The 19,285-nt window shown below is 58.9% G+C and overlaps 1 protein-coding gene across 1 annotated transcript; it reads right to left on the bottom strand.

Moving 5' to 3' along the window:
* Positions 1-6,644: 6,644 nt before the first annotated feature.
* LOC143641830 (kinesin-like protein KIF25) lies at positions 6,645-12,967 on the bottom strand. The gene is made up of 5 exons (XM_077109712.1): positions 12,834-12,967; positions 9,247-9,397; positions 7,825-7,909; positions 7,328-7,483; positions 6,645-6,823 (listed from the first exon to the last, which is right to left on the bottom strand). Exons 1-5 carry the CDS (start codon positions 12,965-12,967, stop codon positions 6,645-6,647), a joined length of 705 nt encoding a protein of 234 aa, XP_076965827.1.
* Between the last annotated feature and the right edge of the window lie 6,318 nt (positions 12,968-19,285).

Below are 19,285 nucleotides of genomic sequence, written 5' to 3'. Positions count from 1 at the left end.
TGCAGCCAGCTCGGACGTCAGCCCAGGGTGTCGGGGTCCTCCTCGTGCCTGTCTGTGGCCCATAAGCTCCTTCCCCGAATGATAAGTCAGGGCCTGGACATCCAGCGTCCAGGAGAGCCAGGAGTCAGTGGTGTTGACCCTGGGGCAGCGCAGAAGCCTATGTGAAGGGTGTCTGGCCAGCCTCAGGCCCTGGGGGAGCCTGGCCTCCTGCACTTACACTCCCGCATGGGCCCTAAACCCAAGGCTGCAGCTCACCGCTGCACCACTGCGCCATGGCCTCTCCTGGACCTTGCTTTTTGTGATTCTGCTCAGAAGTTCAGGGTCCTGCAGATGCAGGCCTCTCCTGCACTCTGGGCCCAGCTGTCTCCCAGGCCCACCCAGAGACCCTGTCACCTCCTGCACAGACACACCACCAGGTAGAGGGTGGCTCCCTGCACAGACCCCTGCCCTGAGGCTGAGGCCCCTCCTGCCCCAGGCCTCACACAGCTGGCACAGGCTGCCTTCCCCAAGACGGGGAAAGAAGGGGTAGAGAAGGGGTTCACCTAGCCTGGGGAGGGTCAGACCAGCTCCCTTCAGCTCGAGGAGCAAAAGCCCAGCCCACGTAGGGCAGGAATGTGCCCACTGAGGGAGCAGGCGTGGTGAGGGCCTGGACAGGATCCTGCCCACACAGAGATGTCCTCACATGTGCCTGCGCACCCCACATGCAGTCACACCCCACGGCAGGCGCAGGAATGCGGAGGACGAGGCCAGCGAGGCTCTCATGGGGTCAGGCGAGCTCCCAGCCACCGGCCTCGACTTCCCGGCACTGCAAGTGTTCCTGGAGAAAGGGCCCGGGGCCGGCCCTCCCGGCACAGCACCCACAGCCGAGGTGGAGGCAGCCGGGGCTTGGGTTCCCGTTCACCGACAGGGACGGAACGGCCACTGCGTCTCCTCTTCTTCCCTGGCTGCTGGGGGTCGAGGGTTGACCTGTCAGGCCGGGGTCTCCCACATCATCAGTGTCATTGTCACCACCAGGGCTCCCATGGGTCCCTGAGTCCTCTGCTGAGGGTGAGCAGGCACCATGGGCCATGAGGCCATGGCTGAGGGTGGGGACCCAGTGCCTGCTGTGAGGACAGTGGCCAGGACCAGGGCCTCACACAGTGAGTCCTCCCTGAGTAGCCAGGGTGACCTGTCCAGCGCCCACCCACGGTGGGGTTACCTTTTTGTTCTGGCTACTTCTCATGTCTGGGATGGGCCGGGAGCCCTAGCTGGTCTCTGCCAGCCCTCCCAGAGCCGGTCACAGCCTCTCTTCAAGACGTCCCCTGCCAGTCCCCTTGGCCCTGCCCTGTGTGTCCTGCTTCTCAGCACAGCTGTGGGCAGCAGCAGAAGGTCACAGGGAGGCTGGGACCTGCACCCTAGGTCCTTCCCGATGGGAGGCAGAGGGGGCTGCTGGCTGACCCAAGAACCCACTTGGGACCTGTGGGCCTTCTATTTCTGTCCTTCCTCTGGGCCTGGGGCCCATGGAGAGTTGAGCCAAGTGACCTCAACCACCAGGCAGCCCTGCTGCGGCTGCAATCTCTGGTCTGCGAGGTGGGTGGAGAGGACACTTAGAGGTCGACGGGTCAGCCCCAGGCCAGGGTCTCACTTCCTGCCTCACCCAGATGCAGCATGGACGCTCCACACTCTGACTCCTAGCTGGCACACTCACTTTGTAAATGCTGCTTCTTGGGGACCAGAGCCTGCTCTTGTGTTCCCGTCCTCTGTGCCCTGGTCAGCACCCCCATTGGAGGATGGAGACTGCCAGCTGGAGTCCAGCCTTCTGGGACAGCCTGCACAACTCCATGACAATGCGGCCTGGACGGCTGCTCTGTGGCTGGAGACAGGAGGAGTCGGGCCTCCAGTGCCTTCCAGGGTCCAGAGAGGGTCCTCCACGCCAAGCAGCAGGGCTCAGGCAGCAGCCCCAGAAGCAGGTTAAGCCGTGGGCTCAGCAATGTGCGCATGCAGTTACAGCTTCATAAATGTGCAGGCGACTTTGCAGCTGTGGGGGGCTGGGACCCCATCCTTTTCCACTGGGCACCACCGCCCTCCTCATCATGGCTGACCACATGGGGCCTGAGGCATGCAGGAGACTCGTGCAGCCCTGGGGACACAGCTGCAGACCATCTAACTCGGGCCTGGCCGGAGGCATCCAGGGCTCAGGCCAGGTTGCAGGGGTGGTAAACTTCTGGGACTGGACAGCACAGGGCAGAGGCCATGTCACAGGGTGGGCATGTCCTCCCCAAAGCAGAGTACCAGGGGGCAGCAGAAACACCTCCCAATCCCGCAGCCCCTTTCTCAGCCCTGGGTCCTCATCATGTCACCAGTTACCCGGCGCAGGGGACATGCCTCAGGCTCACTGCTGGGAGCTGGCCTGCCAAGCCAGGAGAGCCACGTGGTTCAGAGAGTGGTTCACAGGACCGTCTGCAAAGGCCCCAGGTTGTGTGTGGCTCGTTACTCAGGCAACCAGTTCATAAAAGTGCTGCCTCGAAATCTTGGGATTATTAGTGTTATTTTCAAGCTTTTGAAAGTTGGGATTTGATGGTTTTTAATTTTTCTCTGAACTTCCTTCAGACCTACTTCAGATTTCCCAGCCTTAATCCCACCCTCCTGGCAGAGGGTGCCCATGACCACCTGGAGGTTTCCGGCCTCAGAGTCAGGCTCAAGCTGGGGATGCTGATGTCAGGCCCTCTGGTCACAGGGCTGACTCCCAGGGACATGTGTCATGCCCAGCTCTCAGCTCACAGCCCTCCTGCTGGAGAATGGAGGCCCCTGGCTGCAGGACAGGCCTCAGACTGGAGCTCTTTTGGGCTCCTCACCTGCCTAAGCCTCCATGGCCCCCATGGCTTGCCACTTCCCCAGTGTCCCCAGCGTCCCCAGCAGCCCTTGGCCTGGGTGCTGGCCTGCACCTAACACTGCCCGTGCCCGACTCCTGTGGACCTGCTGGGGCTGCTGGCAGCATGTGGCTTCTCCCATCTGCCCTTTGCTACTGTCACCATGTGCACCTGAAGTAGGCAGCCAAGGGTTCAGGCTACGTAGAAACCGGCGTCACCATCACAGAGCATCTGGGACCACGGGCAGTGTCCTGAACGGTATGATTTCCCTGGTGCTGGGGCCCTGTCTTCTGGGTGCCAGAAGCCGCGAGGCCTGAGTGGTGCTGGAGCAGGAGGAAGAGGCCATCTGGAGCAGGGCAGGGGCATCACCCAGCATGCAGGGCCAGCTGACTCCCAGGCGGACCTCGGCCACCCACAAGGGACTCAGGATGGGCACCACTCTGGGAGGTGTGATGGGGTTGTGACCAGACCAATCCCCCTTGTGGTGACAGGTCCATGAAGCGATGCCCCTGGTCCAGAGACAGGGCCCTGGAGGTCGGTGGCCACCCGGCTGCAGCCTTGCCTTGCACATGGCTTCTCATGAGAGGTGGCCTGCAGGCACCTGGTCTCTGGGGAGGCAGCTGTCATGCAGTCTTCGCTTGGCTCCTGCAGCAAATCACGGGCACAGAAATTGTTCAGGCAGAGACACGTCTGGGGACTGGACACCCAGGCCCAAGGCCCAGGCCAACTGGACTCTGGTCAAGGGCCTCACACAGTAGAAGGGGTAGGACCCCTGGGATCTCTAATAACATCATTAATCCTGTCGTGGCCCTCCACCTCCTAACCAAGTCACCTGCCAAACCCCAGCCTCCCAGCCCTCGTCACCTTGGCAAGAAGAGCTTTGGGGACACATTTTATCTGCAGCTTGTGGAATAATCGGCTATTTTTGCACTTGGGGGCAGGACACGCCTGGGGGAACGTGGCTCTCCCGCCCAGCTCTGCAATCTCCCAGGGCAGGAGCTTCGTGTGTCTTCTGTGGCATCTCCAGTGCCCAGAACACAGCTGGACATGAAGTAGGCATCCAGGGAATGGATGTTTGCTGACCGTGTGGCTCTTTACACACCAGAGCTGGGGCCGAGGCTGGAGGCTGGCAGTGGGACAAAGCCCTGCCAAGGCACAGATGCAGTCCAACGCCAACTCGCCCCACCACATGCCCACTCTCGCTCCCCCCAGGGCCGCGCTCACTAAGGCCGTCTCACCCAGCTCACTGGATATTGCAGCAGACGCCACGTGTCCTGGAGCAAGGGGACACAATGAGGCAGTGGTCAGCTGGGCCTCGTCCTGAGCAGACAGCTTGCTGGCACCCCCAGTGACATGGGCGGGGGGGGGGGGCAGAATCCATTTCCTCTTTCTCCCCAAGACAGCGCGTCCCTTTCTGCTGACAAACCAGGGCTGGAGCCTGGCTCTGTCTTACCCTGCCAGTCGCAGAACACACAGGCACACGGCCCCTTTGAGGGTCACTGGCCCCTGGCTTCAACCCTGTGCTGACAAAGCCCTGTCCACCCTCCAGGTTAGCAGTTTCCCTCTGGCTCTGAGGCCTGTGGCCCACACACTCTGTGTAGTAGGAAATCATCCCTCACAGGCTTGGGCATGAGATAGGATGGGGTGACCACCAGGGGACAGCACAGCACCCACCACTCAGCCCCCGTGTCCTCCCCAGTGTCGCTGACCTCCTCCACGCTCTGCTCGGAGCCAGGTCCTCAGGGAACCTCCCCAGCAGAGGCACTGGACCCCTCTACGCCCTGACACCCACGTCCTGTCCTCGCTGTCACTCAGTGGTCAGGAAGTCTCTGCCTCCCCTCATGGTCCATCCCTCAACGTAGCCATTACGTGCTTCTTAAGCTGCTGCTGAATCCTTTTCTTCCAACAAATCAGCACAAAGCATCTTTAAAACCAGGGACCTTAGACCTCCTACAGGTTTGAAGAGAGGGGGGTGCAACTCCGGCCTTGCATGAAGGAGCTCCCGGAGGGCCCACAGGGGGTCAGAGCTGGGGGTCAGCCTCTGGCCATGTTACGTTCCCCTGGGCAGGCTATCTTTGGGATGTGTGCCCCTCTGTCGCCACCCAGAACAGGGGCTCCTTGCCCTCCCGGAGATGTTTGGGGACACACTGCAGCTGCCCGCTGCTGGGCGTCAGGGGCTGAAGCTGGGGATACACACTGTACCCCCGCTTTCCTGGGCTGCCCGAGTCACTGCTGGGCACTGAGTCACCTATGGGCATCAGATCCAGAGAGGCCTGAGCCTCCCTGTCCGAGGACTGACACCCACATCCTGTCCACACTCCATATTCAGTGTTAAGCAGGGTCTGCACTGACCCAGATCCAGTTCAGCCTTGCACCAGTCCCAAGAGCTTCTCACCTGAGGTCAGGCCTGTCCAGGGTCAAGGGAGGCACAGGGGGCTGTCACTGTCTCAGGTCACACCTCCTCCCACCCTGGCTGAGTGAGGGCCAGCCTACTCCCGACACCACCAGACCTGGTTCTTTCATGTGTGGGGGGTACTTGAGGGTCCTGGGAACTATGAGACTCACTCCCCTTTACCAATCTCCCCGCGGCCTCCCCCGTGGAGCATACAGTTCCTGCTCACAGCCTTCCCCAGCAGGAGTCCCTCCTGGGCAGGGGCCTCCCCCCGATGGATGGCCAGATGGTGGCCCACCCTCCTGCCCCAGCTAGCCTCTACTCTCCACATACTTGGGTGGAAAGTTCAATCAGGAACCAGGTGGGCCCCCCTTGCCCCCTCCTGTCCCACAGAGCCCTAAGCCCCAGCACCAGGGGTTGGGGAAAACACAAGGTGACTTCAAACTGCTCTTCCGACCACTGCTCTATGGGCCTCCGGGTCTAGCCATTCCCCACAGGCCTGCGGGCAGGGTCTCCTGCGCTTCTCTGTCGGCCTGGTACAGCGGGGCTCTGCCCAGAAGGTCAGAAACAAGGAATGCAGCTCTCAGGTTGCAACTGGGTCCTGCGACGTGGCTCCCAGCACACGTGGACACCAGCAGCGGGCAGATCCCCAGCCCCCCAGGCCCTTCTACTGCCCTGGCATCAAGTCCCCAGATGCTCTGGTTGGTTTCCCACACATGGAGCTGCGTGAGTTCAGAGGCTGGTGGACATGAAATGGGCTGTTTCCTCCTCGGTGCCCAGAGCCCTGACTACTCATAGACCCCTGGCCAAGAGCTGGAGGTCTCGTCACCTCCCCTGCCACTGTGCCCAGCCTGGGCCCTCACTTGGCCAGAGAAGCAACGTACAGATACCTCGGGGCAGTGTGCTGTGAGTAATGCACCTGTTCTGCTCCACCAAGCCTCACTGCCCCTACTGTCCACCCTGATCTTCACCAGCTCACAGACAAGGAAATGGGGCCTTCCCTCTCCGGGACACAAAGCCGGCAGGAGGCAGAGCCCAAGTCTGTCTAGTTCCGAAGCCTGTGCGCGGAGCTCCTGGGTCTGTGGCCTCGTTTGTGTCTAAGGAGGCACAGCACGAAGAGCTGGGCCTCCTGGGGGGCCACGGGCCTGCCGCACAGACAGCACAGCTCCTCACCCACCTGAGCACCTGCTGCCCATCTGCTCCGGGAGGAGGCTCCTTGGACGAGCCGTCCTCTCTCTGGGCCTCCTGTGCCGGGTGATTTGGCCTGAGCTGTGCGGGGATCTCCCGGCCAGCCAGCCACAGGTCCCTGGGGCACCACAGGCTCATCAAATCCAAACACATTTACTCCTCAGGCGCCCACCCTAGAAAACAGGGACAGAGCGCACACTTCCGGGGAAGAGGACTCATCGAGATGCTGAGCCCACGCACGACTTCCTCACCTGGGCGCAGGAAGGCCTCTTCCCAGCCTGTCCCCGCTCAGCCTGCCGAGCTCGGGCCCCAAACCCCAGGCCCTGCAGTGTCTCTGCCACGTGCTTCTGCCCCGGGGACACACAGAGGATCACCAGGAGCTTCGCATCGCCCCCTTAAATAAAAGGAACAAGATGTGAGCTGAGTAGGAGTCATGACAAATGGCATCTACATGTCCCAAAGCACTGGACGGGATCCAGCTGCCTACACAAAGTCCACTGGCACTTGGAGCAGAGTGCGGTCCCCAAAAGGTGGCTGATACAGGCCCTGAGGCTGCACCAAGTGCCCTCACCCCACTCAGCAGAGCTGCAGCTCCCACAGCTTGGGGACCCATGGAGCAGGTGGCCCTGGCTGCTGCTGAGTCCAGCATGGTGGAGGGAGCCCTCAGCCTAGCTGGATGGCCAGGGGTGCACCCCTGAAGGCACACACCAGCCAGCCCTACCCAAGACTGTGGAGGGCACAAGTGCAGTTGCCACCAAGTGCCAGGGACGTTGGAGAGGGGACCTCCCAGAAGCCCAGCAGATTTGGGTAGGCCCCAAGGACAATCTGGACCAGGGACAGCTCCCCCAGGCAGAGCTCACAGTGTTCTCTATTCTGGGTTCATCTGAGGGGGACGAACCGATGGTGTCCTGGAGCAGGTGGGTAAGCTTGCTGTTCCGATAAGGCACGTGGCCACGGCGCTCCGACAGGGCACCCAGGACATCTGCCAGGGCTGCGAGGCTCCGGTTGATGAACGAGGTCTCCCTTAGTGCCAGGCCAGTCACCCCAGATGCACCTGCAAGGCACAGAAGCCCCCTCAGCCACCCTGCACTTCCAAGCGCCTACGAGTAAGGAGGCTCTGGGCGGAGGGCCTCTCAGCAGCTGGTGGGGAGGCACCTCCTGGGAGTCCTTACAGTGGACTCCACCATCGCGCCAGCATGGCTCCTCCAGGGGCCAGAGCTGCTCCTGGAAACCGAGGAGGAAGAACGTGACCTCTGATTGCCCTGGGGAGACCTCTGATGGCCCGATGTGACAGGGCTTCGAGTCACCTGAGCAGAGGTGCCAGGCTCAGAGCTTCCTGGTGGCCGGTCAAGCCTGGCTGTGGGCACCCCCAGGTGAGGGCCAGCTCCTGCTCACCTGCACACTCACTGCCGGCCAGGTCCACCAGTTGTAGCTTGGCCCGCGCTTGCCTCGCAGAACCCGTGTGGTCCACAGGAAGGGGCTGGAGAGGCGGAGCCTGGGGAGAGGTGCTCCACCCCTTCCCTGCCCCAGCGTGACCCTGCAGGGGGGCTGGATGGTGCTGCTGGCCTGGTGGGAGGGGAGGACAGAGGACAGAAGGGCAGGGAGTCAGTGTGGAGGCCTCTTGCAGCTCCACCCTCCAGGACTCACCCACCAGCGAGAAGCTGGTTCTGCCTCTCTCTTCCTCTTAGAAACAAACTGGGCACAGGGACAGTTGGTGGGTTCTGTAGGGGACTATAACAAGAAAAGGAGGCGGGTAGCATGCTTCACGTTGGGAAGTCTAACGAACGCCCAGTCCATCCCAAGAAAACTAAATAATGCTTCCTAGTAGTCCGGGTGACAACGGTGACTGGAACCCTGGGAAAACCCATGCCCTCCTGGAAATCCATCCATCAGCTTCACAGAAGCCCGAAGAAGTGCTGTGTCCATGGGTCTGAAGTCTCGCCCTGCGAAGTTCCTGAACAGACTCCACGAGACCTCGAGAGCTTATGCTCATCCCCCAAAACAGAAAACACAGAGATTTTCGTAGGAGAGCCCAGAACCCCTGCACAGAGGCCACCTCTGTGTCTGTGTCTTGTGGCAGCACTCACAGGATCAGCAGAGTGCCTGGCGCTACCTGGGCCCTACCTGAGCCCAGTCCTGTGCCGGGCAGTAGTGTGCTGGCTGGTGGAGTGGCTCGAGGAGTGAGTATGCTGTCCCCCGACCTCCCTTGTCGGGGACCACAGTGTGGAGTGTCCTTGTGACAAGATGCACCACATCTGTCTACACTGGCCTTCCAGGCAAGAAGGAAATGAGCTGGAGCAGGTTGCAGGGATTCCCTGGGGCTGCATGGGGGCGGGGCCAGAGCCGGCTCTGCAGGACACACCCTCTGCACCATGGACTTCCACACTCCACGCGGGGCCTAGCCTTGCCTTGCCCCCTGGCGCCCTGCCGTGCACCTGTGCGCAGGCAGGTGTGGGCCTCTGTGACTGGAATCCAGGAGCTGCTGCTCTGGACGCCGTGGGCCTCTGTGGTATTACATGGCCTTTCTGACAAGCCGGGAGTTGATCTCTCTCCCACTGTGCAGTCCCCTCAGGACACTGTCCCGCGCCCCCAGGTGCTGCATGCCCTGTTGCCCATGTCCCTAGCAGATGCTTCCTCCCGCCCACCTCCCTCTCTCTCCCCAGCCTGTGCCCTAGGGCCTCCTGTGTTCAGGTCCCAGATCCCAGGTCCTTGGAGGGTGTGGCTGCAATTCCTGCTGCAGACCCCGGGTGACCCCGGGATTTTTCCTCTTGGTGGATTTCTGTTACTTGAACTGACCCGGCGCCAATAGCAGCTCACCAGTGCTGTCTGAGGGGACACCACGGTCAGAGTCACCGTCACCACCAGGTGAGATCTGGAAGAAGCCATGTGCACCAAGGTGGGGTGCCTCGCTCTGAGCTGCAGACCTCCGTGGACAAGTGCCACCAGCTCTGCGGCGCTGGCGACGGCCCTGGCAGGGGAGAGGTGTTAGAGGGCACCCAATGGCAGGTAGCAAGTACCACCAGCTGTCCCCAGGCCAACACAGCGGGCCACCGCTAACAGACACCGCTCCCAGACATGGGTACGGCAATTCCAGAGGAGACTGAAGCTGATTTAGGCAAAACAGAACATAAGCAATTACAAATAACCAGTGGTTTCACCAAATCCAAGGTCAGTAACCCCCAGTTCCCATCTTCCTCCATCCATTTCACCCTCACGGACCCACGTTTTTAGAATATTCTATCAAATTAAACTCAGGAGATAAGAGCCCATGTCCGTGGATGGGGCTGTTGCTCAGGCTCCGCAGGGAAGGGCTGCATTTGGATCATAGTCCGTCAGCCAACAGCTGAGAGTCTGGGTTACTTCTGCAAACATGTCACCACCAAATGCCTGGCACCTCAGGCTTCTGGAAACAGGACCAGCCGCCGGCACAGCCTTCTCTTGCTGAGTCTGAGTCCTCCCCGGCTGGGCAGCCCCGCCGTGGCCTCAGGTGGGAACTCCTCCTGTCACTCCCTGGTGGTGGGGCAGGTGCTGACCCACACAGGGCTTTCACAATAACTGGAGAACCCAGGCCATGTGAGGAGTGCACATTCACAAGACGCTGCGTCCCTGCGCTCTATAACATGCTGATGTTCAAGTGTGAGGAAGTTCACTGTCCTCGACTGACCGTGGGCAGTGAGGTCCCTTCATCTGCTTTTCCTCTCCTTCAAGGTGGGGTTGAGGAGGATGGAAGACACAAGCACAGTGGACAGGGGAGTACAGCAGGATCGGGCTGTGACTTCACCCCAAGATGCCCCACGAGCAGCCCTGCACTCCCCAGCCTGTGCCCCCAGGTCTGAGTCTTAAGCAGCCCAGGGCCTCAGAGTGTCGGGCCCAGTGAGCCGGCGCCCCCACACATTACTAGCTTGCACAACCTATTTTCTTTAGACTAAATAAAGCCAAGGGAAAAAATGTTGCTAGTGACTTATGAGGGGGGAATGTTGCAAAAGTCATCCATAAACGCCCAACAATGTCAGCCTGGAGATCCCGAAGAGAACCAGGCCCCCGCCCTGAGCTCCGAGATTAAAGGAGCCTGGGCTCCCTGTTTACAGTCTCCTTTAAGAGAAGAGCCGGAGGCCCGTTTCATTCCTGAGATGGCCTGCGCTCTGTCCCTCCGGTGAGTGCCCCTTGCCTTCCTAAATGAATCTCTGCTATGCCTCTTCCCGACAGGTCCCCAAATTATTTTTCTGCAACAAATGTCAAGAGCCAACAAAAGCTGAGTTAGGTCCCTGTCCCCTCCTGGCCCCTTTGGTGACAGGATGACACCCTCCCATGGACTCTGATGAAGACTTTTAAAGAGACATTTATTATATACCTTTTAAAAAGCCTTTTCTATTTCTTTCTCTTGGGCTGAGGACTGAACCCAGGGCCCTGCATGCACAGGCTGGCATCCCACCACCAGGCTCTACCCCTTTTTTATTTTCAACAGCTTTATTAACATATTATCAACATATAAAATTATTGAACACCTTGATGTTTTGACAGACTCACACACTGTGACACAGTCACAGCATTCCAGCTAATTAATATCTGTCACCGCTGCACAGTTCCCAGTAAAAAAGGCCACTTTGGGCTGGGGGTGTACCCCAGTGGTGGAGCGCTTGCCTGGCACACATAAGGCCCTGGGCCTGCTTGATCCCCAGCACCATGAGAGAGAAAGAAGGAAGGAAGGAAGGAGGGAGGGAGGGAGGGAGGGAGGAGGGAAGGAGGGAGGGAGGGAGGAAGGAGGGAAGGGAGGGAGGGAGGAAGGAAGGAGGGAAGGAAGGAGGGAGGAAGGAGGGAAGGCGGAAGGAAGGAGGGAAGGAAGGAAGGGAGAGAGGGAGGGAGGAAGGAAGGAAGGAGGGAGGGAGGAAGGAGGGAAGGAGGAAGGAAGGAGGGAAGGAAGGAAGGGAGAGAGGGAGGGAGGAAGGAAGGAAGGAGGGAGGGAGGAAAGAGGGAAGGAGGAAGGAAGGAGGGAAGGAAGGAAAGGAGAGAGGGAGGGAGGAAGGAAGGAAGGAGGGAGGGAGGGAGGGAGGGATAAAGGAAGGAGGGAAGGGAGGGAAGGGGGAGAGAGGGAGGAAAGGAGGAGGGAGGGAGGGAAGGAAGAAACATTCTTAAACTAAAAATTGGGCGACATGCACTGAACCCTGAACCCTATGTGGCCGTCCCGCTGACCACCAGCCTGATCCTTCTGCACAGCTGGCTCTGCTTGGGCCATGGCCGGTCGGCACCTGGGCGGCAACTGTCCCTCGGGGGCCAGGGGACCTCTGTCCTGAACTCACATGCAGGTCAGACCCGGGACCTCTGTGCATCCTTCCTGGGTTGTCACGACATCAAGCTTGACCCCAACCACTGCTCCAGAACCCTCTTTGGCCAGGAGATCAAAAATGTCGTTATTGTAAATCTCCACTATGGACACCTCAGCCGTGGGGCTTCTCGGTGGACTTTCTGAAATGAGCCTGGGGAAGCACACACGGGATTAACCAACAGAGGACAGCCCGGCCCCATGGCAGATGGCCACAGCCACAGACACTCAGCAGGAATCCTGCAGCAGGGTGCAGGGCAGGTCTCACAGCACCCAGGTCACTGCGAAGGGAGTCCCATCTAACCTGGAGGGAGAACCCTGCCCTGGGGACAAAGTGGCTTCATGGGAGTCTTGCTTAAATCAGCTGCTGCACAGCCCTACCCTCAGGCCCGGCGGCCCAGGTGGAGAAGAAGGAAGGATTCACAACCAGGAGCAGAGACCCGCAGCCAGCTCACCCTGGGGCACGAGCCTGGGGCAGGCTGCAGACCCCAGGGCTCCTTTGTCTGAACCCCTGCTTCAGGGAGGCTTGGTCAGCGGCATGGAGGCCAATCCACTCATGAGGTCCAGCCAATGTCCCCTGGCCTCCTGCACGCCCACTCAGCTCTCAAACACCACCACGAGTCTCACAATGCTTCAGCTTTTAAAGTGTGGTGTGCTGACCACTGGAGAACTGGAACTAAGGGGGCTGCTCACCTAGCGGGGAGCCCACCCCACCACTGCCCGCCCTCCCACATCCCTCCTGATCCTGCTCTGCCCCCTGACCTGTCCCAGGCCAAAGGACAAATGAAGCTGCTTCATGGTCCAGATTCCCGCCTCCCTGACACAGCACAGTTGGGTCAGCTGATCCCCATCCTGCATTGCTCTCGCCCAGGAGGACAGGCCCAGGGAGGGCATTGACGGTGTGCTTGAGGCAAGTCCTGTGAGATTTTCCCGTCCGAGCTTTGCCAGAAGGAGTCGTTAGTCCAGATCTAGAGACAGTTGTGGGTAAAACAAGCAATCGATGTCTTCTCATGGCAAACAACAGACCTAGGCAACAGAGCAAAGGTGAAGAGGAGGCAAGGGTCCAGACGCCGGCCGTGCGTACACTGGAGTCTGTGGGGACCGTGCCAGGAACAGGGTCTGGAAGATGCCAGAGGAGCTCACTAAGCCGGCAGCTGGGTGGACATGGCCGATGCAGACGTGGCCTTTCCTGGCAGGGGCCAAGTGTTTCAGGGTCATGGGCCCCGAAGCAGGTGCTTCTCATCCACAGAATTCCCCAGAGTTCATTTAAAATGCTCATCGACTCGTCCTCTGGATTCCAGAAGTGGTCGGAAATTGCATCTTCTCTTTCAGCCTTTAAGCAGCTAAGTTTCTCGGGCAAGATATGCGGTCGTCACGGAGAGCAGTGTCCTGTGGTCAGCCCAGGCGACCCCAGCCCAGGCTCCTGGGTTACATGGGCAGGCCCCGCAGAGACCCCTTTCCCTCCTGCGTGCCCTCGGCTGCTCTGTGTCATGCCCAGTGGTCCTGCCCACGTCCTCCTGCTGCCACCCACGGTCTCTTTCCACTCTAGGCTTCTTGAGGGCTGAACAGTCATCACACTCACCTCACGTGCTCCGTGCCTCTGACGGTGTTGGGGAAAGCATGAGGGTGAGCAGAGACCCGGCCCGGGAGGCGGTGTCAACAGAAGCTTAGAAGGAGCGGGGAGATGCAGAACAGAGTCCCCGAATCTCACTTCAAACGGCAGCAATAGCTTCTCTGGTAAGTGCAGTCTGGCAGGACCCTGTTTTAGGGTGAAGGGTCCTCAGACACTCCCTGATACGCGGCCCCGTGTTGTAAGTTTGTCTTTTGGCGGGAGGACAGAGCACATGTTAACTCCGGCACACCCATGCTGCCCCCGACCAGTGCGGGCAGCTGAACTTAAGGTCACTCGTGTGAATTTCCTGGGACCCCAAATAAAACACAGACACACACTTTACCTTTAAATCAAGCTCCAGGACGGCTCCTCCGCTCTCGACCTCAAGCTCCCCAAATGGGAGCGAGGAAAGTCACGAGAGGCTGGCAAGAGTGAGTGAGCACGTTTGGAAGTGGGCTTTTATTGGGGGGACCCTCGTCCTTAGAAAGTTCCATCAAAAAAGACCAGGAGGGGCAGGGTTACAAGGACAGGTGACAGTGATTCGACCCTGGGGCTGCAGGACGGCGCGCCTATGTCTGAGGACACATTCTGCTACTTCCAGGATCCGGGCAATATCCAGGTAACTACAAAAGGGACCCACAGAGCCTCTCGGATCACGGGAAGGAGAGTGCCAGTCATTCAGCAGGACCGCCCCCCCCAGACTCACCCCCACGTCTGGCTGAACAATGTCTAGAGCTCGTCTGAGGTGACCAGCTGGGGTCTCAGCTCCGAGAGATCAACCTCATCAGTTTACACTTGGACTACGATCTCGCGGTGCCTGTCCTTCTGAGCCGGGCTTAGTTCTCCTGGCACAGTGTCTCCAGGTCCATCTTCTTGTACACGACAGGATCATCCTTCTGTGGCCGACTCGCGTGCTCCATAGTGCACATGGCCCGCCCCTTCTCTGTCCACCCTCAGCTGACGGACACTCAGACCTTCTGTGACTAGAGCTGCGATGACCCAGGGAGAGCCGGTGTCCCTCAGCACATTGATCCTCTCCTCTGGACGTGTGCCTGGCAGTGGGATTGCTGGGTCACGTGCTAGGTCTACTGCTGGTGTTTCAGGGAATCTCCGTGTGGTTTTCCACGCTGGCTGTGCTGATTTACACTCCCACAACAGTGCAAGGGCCCCTTTCCTCCACCTCCTTGCCAGGGGTCACCTTCAGTCTTTTTGGCAATGGCCATTCTCACTGGAGCCTGGTGAGGGCTCACGGTGGTTCTGACTCGCGTTTCCCCGACTGGTGGTGTGGAGCATTTGTATGCCTGTTGGCCATTTGCATGAACTGACCGGTCAGGCCTGTTGCCCATCTCTAGTCAATTCTCTAAGGATTTGAGCCCTCCACGCCGTCTGCTCCGGTGGTCCAGATGGCTTGGTGCTCTGGGTACAGATGCCGAGAGGCTGCCTGCACAGGTCCTTCACAGTGAAGGAGGAGCAGGAGGACTGAGCAGGCAGAGGGCAGACGCTCCCCCAGAAATCCCCTCTGCAGGCCTTCTCAGCCCTCAGCCTCCAAAGGAAGTGAGGAGCCTCACGCTCCAGCCAGCAGTCCTGTGGCTCCCAGCTGCAGCTGGCCGTGCCTGGGGGCTCAGACCCGCACTCCCCTCACCCTGGAGGTTCTGATCTGCTTCTCCACCTGGATGGGCACTGTCCACCTCATCTCTGAGCTCTTCTGCAACCCACAGCTGAGCAGTGTCTACGGACACCGAGACTCCCCCAAAGCTGGACCCCAAGAACTGAGCTCAGCATCGGTGAGGCAGCTCTTGGTGTGTGTCTGTGGTGGGGCCTGATGCTATTCCCATGGCCCTGTTTTGCTCAGCGGAGGAGATGGGGAAGGATGGACGCCTGTGCCCTGGGGGATCCCTGAGGGCACGTGCATAGCTTTCCTCCCCTCACACACAGGCACAGGCTGGGAAGTCTGATCTCCAGGGCCTGTCACTGCAGCACAACATTATGCAAAGGGCATGTGTCCCAGGACAGGTGGCCAATGACAGAAAATACGGAAGGACTTTGCAGCATGTACCCAGAAGTACTTAGTCCAAGTAAATTGATAGACACGTGAGTTTGACAAAGATTTAAGGAATACCAGTTTGAAGACACTAAAACACCCGGCTTGGTGGGGTTGCTACATCATGGTTCATCCCTGGTTTTAGGACACAAAAGGACAACACAAGGAAATAGAGACAAAAGTCGAGTCTCAGGGTGGGGAGCACAGAGGCCGCTGGCTGTGCTGTCTGTCCCCACGGGGCAGGGCCCGGGCTGGCTGGGTAGGCAGCCATGGTGCGTGCAGAGCAGCGTGAGAACCAGAGGGGAGTGCAGAGGCCAAGCCCGGCATGGGCTGGAGAGCCTCACCGTCGCCATGGGCCCTGCCAACCTGGGCGGCTGAGGACCTTATGGTTTTCTCCTAGGACTAATTTAGGTGGGGACATCCTGACCATGGCCACAGGTCTCCTGTGGGGACCCGTTAATGGAACAGGAGACCCTCCATCAGGAGGCATTTGCTCCCTGTGGGGGAAAGGAGCCCAGGGATCTTGGTCAAGAGCTCTGTCCTCAGGAGACTTTCGTGAGCTGAGGGAACGGCTGTCCAGAGTGAGCTGATCTTGGGCCTGCTCTCCATCCCTCCCGCCCCGTCTCATCCCACACAGCACCGAGGTTCTGGGCTCGGAGTCACCACCATCCAAGTACCTGAAGAGCTCCTGGGACCGTCTGTGGCCAGCACGTGCGCTCCCCTTTCCCAGGGCCATCCTCACTCTCGGGGGCACATCTCTGTGTCCCCATCCAGGCCCTGATTGTGGGCTGTGGGGGCTGGCCAGGACCCTGTGCTCCTGCGATGCCCCCCAGGGTGAGCGTGGAACAGAAGACACCCCTCCTTGAAGAAGGGCCTGAAATCTCCTCTCCAGTGTCTGTTGAAGCAGGGAAGGGCGTGTTCCTGGCGGGGTTTGCGTGTCTGAGGCCGAGGAATGGCCCCATGGGGTTCCTGGCTTCCGCTGTTGTAGATTCTTGTGCTTCCACACTGAATGGAAGACGGGAGCACTGAGCTGGCTACCTACGAGTGTGCAAGCATGTGTCGGAGGTAACTGGCCACTGAGTGGGAACAGCACACCCCTGTGCCTGACACTCCCCACGGCCCGCAGCTTTGAACAGCACAGAGGCCGACACTCGCTGTCCTTGTCCTTGGTGAACTCAGTGCTAAGCCTTTTCTTTCACTGTGGTGCCGACCCTTCCCTACACTATGGACCACAGTGGCCCCAAGTTCCAGGGTCACACGGGCAGCTGTAAGGTGGGAGGGGGAGGTACACTGTGCAGGCATGAAGACAGGGTTGTCATCGTCTGGATTCTGTGAGAGCCAGCACCATGAACTGACTCAGATTTTCAGATGATCTGATTGCTATTAACACAAAATACCCACCTTTACTTTTAGCCAATAAGCATAAAACTAGGAAGAACCAACCCAGAGAAAACAGCAACATAGGAAGACAGACCCAGAGCTCCTCACGGGAGTCTGCAAGACAGGACTGCCGCTGGTCCCCTGGAAGAGGCACCCCCGCAGGTGGGGAAGGTGACCCTGAGAACCCGCACTGCTTTACAGGGGCCGTGTTCACAGCTCAGATGTAGATGAGCCTCCAGGTAGATGGAAGGAGTTCTCCACCTGTGGGTCACTCATAGACCTGGTGATTTTATTTAAAATAATTATGTTTTTCATAGAAAAAACCTTGAATTTCTCCAACCATGTCTTCATGCTTGAAAGATGAACTAAGTCAATAGAGTTAAAAAAAAATTCTCTACCATTCTCTGAAGCTGGTATTTTCTTCTCATATTTAAAAAACCCTCTCAGTGCCCAGTGCCATGCTTAGGGTGTTGGGCTGTGGCTGGAGAGCCCTGGCAGCTGGAGACTGCTGTGTGCAGGACCAGGGCTCCCGCCAGCACTAGGGGAATGACTCGCAGCTTTGTGTCTTCATGCCCAGGATATGCACCACCTTCTGCAAAAATCCAGGGGCAGGCAGTTACCAGCGCCCGCCTCTGCTGTCGGGTTCCAGGGCCCCAAGGCGGTGGCCGGAGAGGACCAGGGTAAGCACCGTGGCCATGCAGGGCACTTGGAGCTTCCTGACTCCTGGCCACTGCTCATCTGACCCTGTGCAGGGTCTTCTGCATGCCTCTGGCCCCCTCCTCGTCTCCCCCCACACAGCCCACTGCTGGTCTTCCACAGGTTCCTCCAGGAACAAGGCTGACACCTCGGCCCCCGGGGTGGCAGCACAGACTCCTGCCTTCTGGTCCAGGCAGGCCTGGCCTCCTGGCTCTCTGGGGGGCTCTCCTTCCACTTCCACTTACTGTTTGTGCCTTTGCTTTTTCTGTGGAATCCCTCCACCCTTGTGAAGGCTGCCCTCAACCTGCAGGCTGGCCTCAGCCAATGGGGCCTTCCTGGACAGCCCCCTGCTCTCCTGGAAGCCCGCAGAGCTCCTCCCCACTGCCTGGTCTCTTTCCATGTATCCAGCAGGCCAGTTTTCCTGTGTCCACCTCCTTGTTGGTCACAGGCAGCTTCAGGGCAGATGCTGGTTCTCTCGGGTTAATCTGGTCAGTGCTGCACTGGATGCACTTGTCCAGTGGCTGAGCTCTGAACGCACTCAGCCTGCACACCTCCCAGGACCAGCCACTCCTCCCTGACCTGACCGTGGCACTCTGGAGAGAAGAGAGCGCTCTCTGCTCAGCAGGACGTGAAGTCAGGCTGGGTCAGTGCTGCTCCTGGACTGGAAACCCACCTTCTCTGCTCTTTCAGAAGTACCCTTGCTCACTGCAGATACTCCGGAAGTTGGGCTCCCCATCGCGGGCCACGCTGGCGGCCTCCCTCATCCTTGGCCTTTCATCCAGGGGCCGCAGGTAGGTGGGTTGAGTCCAGCTCTGAAGTCAGCCGCTGGGTCCCAGGGACTTGAAGGTGGTGGCCAGAGGCTGTCCCAGCTTCCCCAGGAGTGCAGGAGCCCAGCATGCCAACGCCTCCTAGGCCAACTGGCCCTGCCTTGCCAACAAGGGACCCCACGGGAGGGAGCACAGTCCGAACCCGAGCCATGTTCTTATGACTTAGTTGTTCCCCAACACAAAGTTTCATTACATTATTTTCTACTATTCTCAATGGAAATAAATGGAATCAAAGGTAAATAGAGCGAAATTACCAGTGAGCTGTAGCTAGTGGTCCACTCCGCTTTATTTAATAAGAAATGTCAAAAGAATGAAACAGTCTCTCCAAGGGAGCAAATCCAGACTGTGAGCTTGCGAGGTTGAAGTAGGAGCCTGGAGAGGAAGCACGGGAGTGGGGCCCGGAACCCACACTCCAGCCCCCTTTCTGAGGCCTTCGTCCAGCCAGTGGGCGGTGCTTTCCTCTGGGTCTCAGTGTCCAGGGTTCGGGTGGCTGGGCTCCAGGCCTCGGCGACCTGCCTTCCAGGATCGGCTGTGGGATGTGGCAGCTGCCACCATGGTGGTCCTGGCCCTCAGCTGAGAAGCCCCAGGGGACACCCGTCCTGAAGGCAGGTGTAGTCCCAGCCCCGAGCTGGTGCCCTGCAGTTTTCTGAAGACAAAGATAAAACCAAACTACAGCTTCTGGATATTTATCACAACAAACTATATAAACTGATGCATCAATGAATAATAACTCAACAAGTAATGCTCAATCAAGGAGTCGATTTACTTTGGGAGGAAATGGACATATTAATAGATTCCTCCGCTTTGAACTGCTTGCAGAACTTGCCTGGACTATGTATCACTTGTATGCATTGTGAACTATCTGTTGGTGCAGCGAATTGTGGTAGTGCTGGAGTATCTTTGCTGATGGTGTCACCGGTGGTACAATTTTTCCAAAGGAGCTGTCAAGTGGCTTGGTGTCCTGGCATTTCTGTATCCTC

This window comes from Callospermophilus lateralis, chromosome 6 (genome assembly GCF_048772815.1).
Source record: "Callospermophilus lateralis isolate mCalLat2 chromosome 6, mCalLat2.hap1, whole genome shotgun sequence".
Lineage (NCBI taxonomy): Eukaryota > Metazoa > Chordata > Mammalia > Rodentia > Sciuridae > Callospermophilus > Callospermophilus lateralis.
The sequence above is the reverse complement of the archived record's forward strand: the minus strand, read 5'-3'. Positions and strand labels throughout refer to the sequence as shown.

What these genes read in the sequence shown, in the direction of transcription:
- LOC143641830 (XM_077109712.1), bottom strand. Translation starts at nt 12,967, where the DNA reads ATGACCCTGAAACACTTGGCCCCTGCCAGGAAAGGCCACGTCTGCATC. An exon ending in CGGTCCCCACAGACTCCAGT is followed by an intron (nt 9,398 to 12,833) that starts GTACGCACGGCC and finishes CTCCCCTGCCAG; the next exon opens with GGCCGTCGCCAGCGCCGCAG. An exon ending in TGTCCCCTCAGACAGCACTG is followed by an intron (nt 7,910 to 9,246) that starts GTGAGCTGCTAT and finishes CCGCCTCTCCAG; the next exon opens with CCCCTTCCTGTGGACCACAC.